Below are 12,235 nucleotides of genomic sequence, written 5' to 3' on the forward strand. Positions count from 1 at the left end.
CGGACGAGTCCGAGAATTTGTCGTCCGTCCTTCTTGTTCCGTGTCTCTGGGTCCCCTACCGTGTAGCGCATTCTCAGACTTGCGTCGGCAGAATCGGCCATGAAATCGGCCGCCACCAACACAATTCCAACACCAAACCAACAAGTCTAGAATCCGCGCAGCACGTGCGTCCGCGAGAAACGCGTTGTGCTTTATGATTGGTTCACAATCATCACGTGACGCGTATTGTTTGAGGTTTGGTTTGAGAGCGTCCGAATAGCTTCGAGAGTTTCGCGGTTTCATAACGATGCGCAATCGAAATGCAAACCCCCCTGTGCAGCCTGCGCGCGCGTTTCGTGCTTTCCTCTGTGCAGAGAAAGCTGCTCCAAATAGCACATCCAAAGTCAAAGCCATAAAAACTCGGAAAAAAAAAAAGTAAAAGAAAAGATACTTCCCAAACCAGCTAAACTGAATCTGTCAGTCATTGATACACTGTTCACAACCACTTCCGGAAAAAGAAGAGCAATCAGGATTATAGAAGTAGTTTCATGTTACTCACATACTTCTGCTTTATTCAGGACGTTACGAGTATTAAAATCACGAACAGGCCTAATTATTTATGAACCAGACCGTATCCGATGGCCGTTCGCCAACACAACATTATGTGGGTCTCCCTGTGCAATATAGCCCTTCATGCTTCCAACTAGGCAATCAGACCTCTGGCAATTATGCTAGAGAGTCATTAATATACAAGTTGTCAAACGTTTTCAACACTTTCTACTCCAGTGTAGATATTTTCTACATGCCACCAAGAAAGCTTTGTGATGAATTTATTTAAGAGAAACTTTCTTTGATTACCGCCTATAGTGTCTAGCCTATAAGTCTGTCAATGTGTTTTGTATTTGCATTGCACCTTCAAGGTATGTATTTCTAACCCTGTGTTTGTTTAGATTATGGTATAACTGCCACAAGTGTAAGGGGGTGTTACCCTAGCCAAGCAGCTCTCACTGCTTGGAAAGTGAAATGAAATGAGCAATATGCTAATTCTGCGGAATTCCGCGACAAAAAGGCTTTCCCGCGAAAAACCCTATGTTCCGCAAAATTTTGCGGAACCGTGGAAAGCTAGGGGATCTAGGTAAAGGTGATAGTGTCAAAACTCACTTTTACTAGTGCTGCAAGACAGAGGGGAGAATGCACTGTACATCCCTGAGTGTAGCTGGCAAAGGCTTTTCGCAATGCCCTTCATGGCAATCACACCTCATTTACTTTTACATGTTTGAGACATTGAGCAACTTCAGTTTTAATGTGAGATAAAAAAACAGAAAAGGAAAAGAAACCATGAAAGATAATGTGTTCTTTGAGGCACTAGAGGTCTAGACACTACCCCATTTCAAAGTTACACTCCAAAACTGTGAGAGCACATCACAAAGTGTATGCATCGCTACAGTTTAATGACACGACACAAATTAATCGAAGAATTAAAAGCATACAATCTTATAAAATATTAATATATTTGTACCCAACTAAAATCTGTAGACAGAAAAATGTTGTCCAAGTTTAGAGAGGTTTCCATATAACCGGTAGCACACCTTTCATGTGACCAGCTACTTCTTTTGCAGAGTTCTGACAAACTGCAAGAAAAGGAAGGAACGTGGCAATATGGCAAAATTCCCCATTCAAGCAACGTTTTTCTGTTGTCACTGTCATAACACAGGCACGCACATTGTACGGCCAGCAGAAGTTGGAAACTGCAGGTGCAAGTACTTTTTCAAAACTTGTATACTTACACTATCTACCTTCTGAAAACTGCACGGAGATAACTGTTCAATGCTGCTAATCAAAGATGCCAGATCAGGTTCTGTCGATGCAGCTCTCGACTTTCCTACAAGAGAGATGGACAAATCAAGGCGGAGCACCAGCACAAAAAAGTTTCTGAATCCAAGATGGCGCTTTTGAAATCAGTAGGGATGTCCCGACCGAATCCGCGAATCCACCAATCCTAGGCAGGGATTCGCGATTCGGGAATCTGAATCCCATCAGTGCCCAATACGGCGAATCGAATCTTTCGACTTCACCAATCACATTTCTTCCTTTCTTTTTCAAATTGGAGCCTCCGGAACCCGCCGAACGCCTCATTGGCCGACGGGGTGTTTTCATGTTTGTTCACATTGCTCTGGACTGAAAGAGTTCGGACAGGAACTGTTACATTACAGGTTTTAAAGTAACCTGGTTTTCTTTCGATAGTTGCTTAGTTTTATGGAAATGATTCAGACTCGAGAATTTACGCATTTCTTGTAGTCGAACAACAAGTTAAATAAATTACGTTGAAGAACTATTTGGGTATATATTTTCTACTGAAACTAAGCACTATTTAATTTGTTTTTCATTAAACAAAGGCATCATATTCTGCTTCAAAACATTTTTTCGCTAAAAGTGCTTTTTTTTTCTGGCTTTTAAAACTCTTTAAGGATTCCGAAAATTTGAGATTCGTAAGATTCGTGGATTCGTAGAACCTTCCCTGGATTCGGATTCGGATTAGTCGAAAAATTTTGGATTCGTCCCATCTCTAGAAATCAGCTATATCGCATGTCAGTCACGAGCTTCTATATTTAGATGTATTACACAATTCGAAACAATTTCAACAACACAAGGAGGCAGATCAGTTTCCGTATCGTCAGTACCTTCCACTAGATATGGATGTTGCAACAATTCAGATATTGTGGGCCTTTTTTTCGGATTTCGCTGTAAGCATTGCTGCAAGGCAACACAATAGATAAAAATTGCGAACCAGTACGCAGTGCTATTGAGCGGATGTTTATTCAGCTTACCTGCAGCACATCAAGAAGGTGATGATCTTCAATCTCAGGAAATGGGATCGGATGCTTACTGTTTGTGATGGCATGCAATTTCTGCGGGGCAGATGTCAGGTCTTGAAAGGGTGGCTTGCCATACACTAAGGCATACAGGATGCACCCAAGTGACCAAACATCTGACTTCGTGTTTATCTGCATAAAAGTGTTTGGTGCTAGGTTACTTAGCAAGTTTTTGTAGCAACGCACTATTGTACTTGTCATTCAGACTTCTGCTATGTTAAGCACAATAAAAGGTAAAAAAAAACAATAAAACCTTGCTTGTTTCTACAGTGCAATCCCCTTAAATCGAACCCAAAGCGGACCGAAGATCTGTTAGAATAAAGTGGAGTTCGAAGTAAAGGGAGCTGCCCTGAGTAAGAGCAGTCATGCAATAGCTGGGAATATAAGAGACCTATTCATTCCAAAATATGTACAGGCAAGTATCAATACGCCTCAAGATAGAAAATAATCTGTTATACTACAATGGTTGCATTTGTTCCTTCAGCAGTGACTCAATCACAAACCCTTAGTAACCAGCATTGTTCTGCACGTTCGCGCACACCATTGCGGCGATTCGTTAGTGTTCATTACAGTCCTCATCTTTCCTCTGACACACAAGTTCACGTTAACCGACGCATAATTATAATAAGCGAACTGAACTGAAGTAAATGTGTCCCTTACACTACAGAAACACACCGGCCAGAGCACACTCAGGAGATTCCAGGGCAATGCGTAGTGGGGAGAAGGGCGTGGACGAGCAACATTGTTCGAATAAACTGTTGCACACGTTCATGTGTTCGTACGACCGAACATATTCCTCTATTGAAATATATACGACTTTGATGGGACGCAAGCGTCTGTTCGAATTATCCGGAGGCTCGAATTAGATTTCTAATTAACGGGATTACATTGTAGTGATTTTTGGCATACCGACAACTCCAACATTGTGATCATACCTCCTTTTCTTGTCTGTTGTTGCAGAGACATGTCCAAACAATTACTTATCAAGATTGTCTGTCATGCAAGAGCTACAGCTATATAGCTAGCTAGCTTGTGGTCAGAGCTGGCATCTACGGGAACACAGGCTGGGCAATTGCTCTCCCTGAGTTCCCCTGCAGGGGCACCGACACATTTCGTGAAGGAGGAAGCCGCTTTAAAATGACAGAGGTGAGGAAGAAAATAAAGAATTTTCCCACTTGTCCCCATGGAGGCAAAAGGAGGATGCCAGTCCTGGTTGTGGTGATAAGAATTCGAACAACAGAACATGCACAGCTCAGTGCTCAGAAATACAACAGGTCACTATATCACACACACCAAAGGTTTTGAAGGTATGCCTGCAGGGCGCTGCAACATGGAGCACAGGACTTCAAGGACATCAATGATCAGAACATGATGCATTGCTTTTGCATTGTTGCTTGTATGACGAAATACTTCTGGCTTTATGAAATGCAAATGATTAGCAGGATTCTGAAGATGGCAGATTCACTGCGGAAGGTGATGAGGTTGTCAGCATGATTGGTATGACTGATACATATTTCGGGGTGTCTACCAAATTGTAGCCTCGAAGTTCCCCGACTTTTTCAGGTTCACTGACTATTGTATTGTTGTATTGTATTGTATTGTATTGTTCACTGACCAAAACAAAGGGGAAGTTGGTGCCTGTAGCTATCTCTTGATACAGATCACCCATAAAACAGATAATTTTTATTGAGTATAAATCAGGTTGCCCTACTTTTCTGCCCCTGAGCTTGTCATATTGGCGAACTGTTACTCACAGCAACGGTGCTGTGGTGCGGCTGCGGTGCGGCTGCTCAACCGTTGATCAGCACTCTCAATTTGCTGCGCACCGTCACAGCACTTGTCAGCTATTTTTCCCAACTTCAGCTGCTTTTCGGCTAATTCCCTAATATTTCTCAAACTTTTCCCAAGTCTCATCAAATTTCCCTGACAATTCCACGTTTTGCAGGTTACTAGACACCCTGATATTTTTGTCATTGTTCCACGAGGTCAAAGCACAACTAGAAAAAACAGCTTTGCGCTGAAAGTGCTTAGAACATAGACTTTTGCAACAACCACGGATTGCTGGTGGTATTTTAGTTTTATGTTTAAAATATTCGAGACCAACATGACACGAATGTAATTAAGGCCGGCCCACAAGGTGGACGTTTCAGTGCACTGCCTGAAATGCTGCCACAGTTTCGAAATACGTGCGTCAAACCGCATGAGGCACAGATACTGTAGGTGCACACACAACAGAAATATCAACCGGTGCCACTACCCTCTTTCCACAGCATGGCCTTTCAAATGTACATTTCTGTACTCAGAACGCTGCATATTCCACAAAGTGGGTCTCTTCTCCAATTATTTTCTCGCTTTCCTGCGTCTTCTGACGCTTTGTTGGGAAAGCAGTCGTAGTTAGTTTATATTTAAAAAGGAAGTAGGACACTTCTTCAATTTTTCTCTGTGAATACAAAAAGCGGCTTGCGCGCACGAAATGCACAATATACGGGCCGGTCTTAAGTAGACAAGTGCCTCCATAAAAGCACTACTGTGTATACTGAAATGACTGTTACCTTGATGTCTGGTCTTCCTGTCTTTTCAGAGATTTCTCCAGTACCCATAATGGATTCAGGTGACATGAAGTTCAGCGTTCCCATCTGAAAGAAGAATGCTGGGTGAGCGTTACGTTTAAAAAAGACAGCACACATTTAATGCAACCCTGCAAAGCACTGTTGACCATTACTGCATCACCAGCTGTATTATTCTGTGCCACAAAAGTCGGAACAATTCTGTTGTTAATTTAAAGGAGCAGCAATGAGTTCCCAAGGTTTATTTGACAGAAGAAAATATTACCTGGGAAGACTTAATAACGCTGGTCACGTCAGCCTGCATTGTGTCAGCAATTCCAAAGTCAATAAGCTTCAGGGTCCCCTTCACAAAGAGAAAGTTTGCAGGCTTCAAGTCCGAATGAATTATACCTAGGGGCAATTAAGACAAGGCAATGTCATGACATTTACTGCCAAACAAACTTGGCCCAAAACAAATTAGAAGTAACATATAGGCAATAAGATCAATAACACATAAATAGGGCATTGTGTTTTCGAGTTTTGAGTTTTCCAAAAATCAGTGGGTAAAAATTGGGTAAAAACGCAGATTTCCAGGTGGGAAATAAAAGAGTGCTGCTCCCATTTGGATGTGAACATAACAGCCGCGCTGAGTGTGCAGTCCTTGACATTCTCCAGTGCACGCACTAGATGGCTGAATTGGCACTTTGCCAAGTTGAGGGGTTGAGTTTTACCCTAAGTGATGATGATGCAAGTCGGGGTAAAATCCCATTTTTACCGGGTTTAACCCCGAAACACAAGGCCCTACAAAAATTCATAAATGTAGATGAATGAATAACAAACCACAGATTGTCATGAAACTTCACAGAGAACAACTGATCTGTTTCATGTTGGTGACATTGGTCAAACATCACGCAGAAGTAATTTGCCTTTGACTAGCTTATCATATAAAATGCACTCTATGCTGGTACACACACACACAAAGAAAAAAAACAACACACACACAATTTATCTTCGCATTTCCACCCCCATGCTGGTATGGTAAAAAAACAAATCTGGTAACATTACCAGATTTTCCTTTTTCTTCCTGTTTGAAGGAGTAAAAACCACACCTTTTTCGTGGATTTCTTTGACGGCGTATAGCATTTCTGACCAGTAAAACTTGACAGTGATTGGACTGAGGCTGTTTGCACGCATTATTGATCGCAGGACACCAGAGAGGTCTGTGTCTCCTTTTTCCATTACCAAACTGAGCATCTTTTTCTTCTTGCAATATTCACTGTCAAGGAAGCAGAAAAGTTAAGAGGTCGGATGTTGTGCAGTACGAAAACTAAAACATTCTTGCTGATGTGTGCAACGTTCTTTGGTCTATACGTCAGTTTTGTTCAGCTTGTGAATTTGCTGCAATACATGTGCATTTCCCCCTAACTGTATCAGTATATACTTTCTTGACATTGTCACCATGGCTGCTACTGAACATATTTACAAGGTCTTGTGAAAACCCCAACTGACTGACCTTTCCCTCGTTTGTCCTTCGAATAAGCATACACCCCTTTCCCCCAAATCCCTCAATTTTTGAGCACATGCGTATACTTCTGGCTCTATTTTCCATTGCCCGCAGAATCCTGCGGATTTGTAAATCCTACTTCGCGGATAATTAATTTCCCACCGCAGAAAGCTAGTGGCTTTACGTGTGTTTCTTGATCACCACCAACGCAGACACTCCATCACTTACTAGTCATAAAGTCTGACGACACGCTGACAATGTTTCAACTGCTTCAGAATGGTCACTTCATTTAGAAACATTGCTGTGACCTCTTCGTTGGCCTCCTCAAGGTTAACAAACTTTACCGCAAACTCGTGCTTCTTATCGTCAAACACGTGATATACCTGAGGGGCAAAGAAATGAAGAAAAATTTTGTAATAGCACTATGCAATCCACAAAGGATGCAATATACCTTGCTGGATCCACCACTCCCAATAATGCTGAAAATTTGGTAGTATTTGCCATTGACCCTGACGGAAGCGTCCTGCAAAAATATGTAATTCCAAAGTTAACCTGTAATCTGAAAAGATAATGCGCAAAAAGGGAATTACATTTTTACAAGTGTGTGTGGAGTACACAAATTACAGGTCAATGCTGAAATGGTTACCTGTATGGCGTTTCACAAAAAATTCACAGCTCCTTTGACGCAGCAGATACTATATTCCAAAAAGTAACTACAAAAATTGATGGTAGCATCAGTGCCAGAGTAAATTAAAACTGCGTTACCTCCTTGTGGGATTCCAAGGCGTCTTCACTTCGCAGGTGGTTCGCTGGAAGTTCCTTGTCAGGGTGGCTTGCTCGACGTGAGGAGCACCTGGGCGGAATCCTGGTAGGTGGTTTATCTGGCATTGTTGCAGCACCACTGTTGCCAGTACTTCGCTGTCCTACACTGCGTTTTGTGGTACCTCTTGACGAGAAGCCACTAGGAAATTTTGGAAAGAAGTGAAGCTCAAAGTGTTGAATTCCCAGAGTAATATAAGAGTGTGAGTGGCCAGCATACTTGCCTCTCAGCTGAAGATCCAGGTAAATAGCTCCTGCCACCCACTTTGCTATGATTGTCATTCTTCTTCGTAACACCTGAACAACAAAAATGAAGAATACAAGTATGAACGTGATGCAATGAGAATGGCAGACTCGCTCATGTTCAAATGTAGACATTATAGGTGGAGCCTGAAGTTTTAGTGTTTAACCCGATTCTTCCCCAAACTTGCACCCCAAATTGAAGGTTGCCTCTTTAGGGTGAAACCTGATTTTCATCCCAGCAAATTGCCCTCCCTGAGATACCTGTAGGAATGCACATAAACGTTTGGTGGCAAATGCATTACATGACCACTTGCACCGAACTAGTTCAGTTAGTTTGAGTAACTGAGGCCGAGCTATCCATTGAAGTTCTTCCACATGAATTTGCGCGAGTTTAGAGCCCATGTTTATTTACCCAATTTTTGTGCACGCAGGTGCACTGCCATTTGTCATAAATACGGTAATAATGCATCATAGCAAACTTACTTATATTACTTTCAGCATCCTCTTCATGCTCATCATCATCATCGTCATCTTCAGAAGAACGTAATAATTGGAGGTCAAACGGGGCATTCTTCACCATTGATGGGTTCTCGCGTCTAGTTGTATCAAAATGAAAAATGAGGAAACACAACCAGCGCCAAACTGAAAAATGTCAGCTCTGTCACACAGAACAAAACTAGCAGTAGCACAGCAAACTGAAATTTCATGTTAGTCAATGCGTAAGATATGTAAGATATCACTTACATTTTTCTCAAAAGCGGTGGAACATACTCCATCTGTATAGACGAATTACTTCGAATTCCACTACTACTGTCTCTCCAACCCTACGGTTAAGGGAAAAAACAAGAGCGTTAAACTTTACGGTATTTTCTATTGAGCACAGGTCATATACTTTGGATGGATGAGCATTACAAACAAGAAACAGGTAGAGTACAAAAGGGGCCGTGAGTAGCCTGACTATAGAGCAATACAAGGAAAAACATGGTGAACGACATTCACTGTGTTTGTCTTGGTATTTCTCTGTTGTCACGTCTTTAGTTGAGAAATAGGCATGTGTAGTCAGACAGCTTCAAGAATTAGTAGTAGAATTAAGCCCTGCTAAGATATCTGTGATTCTTAGTCCAATACAGTAGAAAAGGGCTACAGATAAGAATTTTTAGACTATAGAAATTGATTGAAAGGTAGCTTTAACATGAATATGCAAATGCAGGTGGCAAGAGCCTCAGTGTCAGTCCCAGAAGCAATTAATGTCTGTCATCATGGTCTAAACTTTGTCAGAATTGTCCGAACCCTTTCGTCGCAACTACCGTGTGGAGCTTCTGCATTCGTTCGTCATCTTTACCCAGAATTCTGCCAGCTTGATCCTTGCATATCAGAGTGTCCTTGTTCTATTGTGTAGTGTCTATTGGTTAAATGTTTTGTTCCCCCCACCCCTCCTCCAAGTTCTTCACCCTCCCCTGGAAGAAATCTTAGGGACAGCCATGGTAAAGCCTCCTCGTTCTATCAATATCAACTGATGTCAAAGTAATATCACGCTTATCAACTTTTAGACTCAGGCTACAGCTTGGTAGTTGGAACAAATTATAAATAAAATGTCTTTACCTCCCCTGTTGCGTTTGCAGCACAGCCCTTATCGGGCACCAAAGAGGAATACAAGTTCTTCTTGATGCCAGTTGCAGACATTTCGTCGTTTACAACTTCTCTTTGGCATGCAAAGAAATTTAAACGAGTTGTGGACACTTTGTGGCTACTTTACGCTCATACGGCATATGGAACTTACTTTGTTTTTGAGCATGGCGCACACGGTCGAAATTCAGGGGTTTTCATATTCAATATGTCCGAAATTGAAGAGAATGCACTTTTTGTGGTGCTTGGTATCTGCAATATGAGAAAATTTATATGTTATCGAATGAAAACGAAAGTAAGTTTTGCAGTAAGTGAGACACTGCGCTGTGCACTTGAACATGTTACCATCACACCAGCTTTGAACGACGACTGCACTGGAGTCCTTGGGACTGCCATGTTTTCTGTAACGCTCTGTAGGTTTCCTGCGCTTGTAGAGTTGCATGGAGCTGCAATGCCGTCGTCGGTTATGGGTCCTGCATCCCGCCTACAAACATTTGAAGATTATGGTGTGTACTAGAACACAATTAATTCAGGAGGCATATTATATTCGAACTAAATTGATTACCTTGACGCTGAAGGGAAAGTTCTGCCGAAGTATTTCTCTGATGTCATGACGATCTGCAGCAGAATTCCGTGGGGAACCTTTGTTTAGAACATTTAAATGAACCGCCATCTACAAGCGAAAGCCATTCTGCCATGCATTTTGTTCTGTTCTGCTGCACCAAGAGACTGCAGGAGACCAACGAGACGGCACGAGACCACGAGCCACAAGCAAACGTCACATCCGCTCTAAGACGGGGAAGGAAGTGGGGAAGGAAAGAAACGAGCGCTTGGGCAGTTTGATTGCTATTCATACCAGAGTCTGGTTTCATCGGGTTTATGCAGTGACCTCTTGTCTAAAATTTATTCTTTCTTCCACGCTAAAATTGCACACACAGACGTGCTTACGCTTACGACTGCTTATGAGTATGAGCCTTACCATAGCCCCTCTAGAGGGCACGACCAGCACGGGACTAACGAAAAAAATGCCAAAAAGCGTGGCCGAAGCCATGAAGTAGACCCGGCGAGGTTTGGTTTCGGTTTTCGTTTGCTGTATATGACACTTGGAAGACTATTACTAGCACGTGGGGGGTCATATAAAATTACATCTGTACTGCTCAACGTTTCCTTGGATGAAATAACAAGGTCCCTCCGGTAGGGGGGTGCACTGACGAAACAGTTAGGGGGGTTGCCAAACACTATAGGGATTGGGGTGTTCGGGGCGATCTGTAGAAGTCTCTGTCTCCGATTACGACGTCAACACTTGTATTGAGTACTCTGTCCATTCTTTTTGCCTTTGTTCATTTGGCTTCCTGTATGCACCGTTGCTTGGGGCTCCTTGGCAGGCATTTTTCCAGCCCCCCAAAAAATCTTACACCCCCCCACACACACAAAAAAAAGAGAAGTGCGAAAAACGCCACAAAAGCAACAGATATGGCCGTCACCCCAACCCCCGAGATGAAAATCCTATGAATATCGCTGCCCCTTGAAGACTGCCAGCGTAGCATATTGGTATATAACCATATATTTGACCAAAGGTGCATGGTTCGCTTCCTGCTACCGTCTGGCTTTTTTGCCGACTGCCCTATTTCAATTCCTCCTCCACTACTGTTGTCAGAATCTGATTGCTTGATACTTACATCTTAAGATGCAAAAAAAAAAAAAAAAAAATTAAAAGGCAAAAAGACAACAATGAGGCTGTTCACTTTTCCTACTACTGTTGTTTGAATCTTGAATTAATGTTTTTCTTTTTCTTTTTTTTCTGTTCTGCATTCGACCATCCTAAATTGCACAAATTCTGCAAAGAACAGCGGTCACCCCAAATTTGAATCAAAGCGGCGAATTAATATTTTCTCCAAATTTGACCATCCTAAAGTGTGCCAAGAATGCACAAAGTGTGAAGTATATTTCTGACCACACTGCATGTGCACAGCCTAATCTGCAGCCCACTGTCGCACAGCGCAGTGGCTATCAAATCCTGCACGTTGCCAGGATTTTCCAAGCACCTCCCCCCACCCCCACCCGGGTACACCCCCGCGGCTGGGTATGTTGTCCCTTTAACTCTCCGGAATGTGCTCGTTCTTCCAGTCTTCTCTTACGGTTGGTCCAACAATTATGCACACACATCACCTTCTTTTGCATTTTGAAGTTATAGGCCTTGTTTCTTCAACAGCGTCCGAAGTTCATCTAGCATATATTTATCGAGTTTCACAAAGTGCACTAATCAGTGTGTCAGTAGCCTCATATTCAAAATACAACAAACTGCGCAATCAAGCCCATTAATAAAAGATTGACGTTTACGGGAAACTGTATTTTGCGGAATCAGATTGTACTGACACAACGTGGCTAAACAAAAAGAAAATGAAAGAAATAGAACTGTGCCAGCGTACCTTTGCATGCTTGATCAAACATTGAAAAGTTTTGAGAATGCACCATGGCGCAGTCATTGGGTGACATATTAGTCTAAGCACATGTTATACCCCTGCCTAGGGTAAGTGGTTACCGACAGCTGCGGCATTTTTTTTTTGTTTTTTTTTTAACAATTCCAGGTGCCTTACACATTTTTGTGCACCTGCCTTTGGAAGAATGTCGATTGCAAGTCTTCG

General features: G+C 42.3%; 1 protein-coding gene across 1 annotated transcript; it reads right to left on the reverse strand.

Moving 5' to 3' along the window:
- Positions 1 to 1,471: 1,471 nt before the first annotated feature.
- Positions 1,472 to 10,364, reverse strand: LOC135368620 (dual specificity protein kinase Ttk-like). Its single transcript, XM_064602021.1, has 17 exons — positions 10,156 to 10,364; positions 9,936 to 10,074; positions 9,745 to 9,842; positions 9,567 to 9,666; positions 8,709 to 8,788; positions 8,448 to 8,560; positions 7,946 to 8,018; positions 7,668 to 7,863; positions 7,354 to 7,425; positions 7,131 to 7,285; positions 6,508 to 6,674; positions 5,685 to 5,809; positions 5,405 to 5,488; positions 2,808 to 2,984; positions 2,661 to 2,733; positions 1,767 to 1,861; positions 1,472 to 1,610 (listed from the first exon to the last, which is right to left on the reverse strand). Exons 1-17 carry the CDS (start codon positions 10,200 to 10,202, stop codon positions 1,584 to 1,586), a joined length of 1,821 nt encoding a protein of 606 aa, XP_064458091.1. The 5' UTR covers positions 10,203 to 10,364; the 3' UTR covers positions 1,472 to 1,583.
- Between the last annotated feature and the right edge of the window lie 1,871 nt (positions 10,365 to 12,235).

The sequence above is a fragment of the Ornithodoros turicata genome, chromosome 9, assembly GCF_037126465.1.
Source record: "Ornithodoros turicata isolate Travis chromosome 9, ASM3712646v1, whole genome shotgun sequence".
NCBI lineage: Eukaryota > Metazoa > Arthropoda > Arachnida > Ixodida > Argasidae > Ornithodoros > Ornithodoros turicata.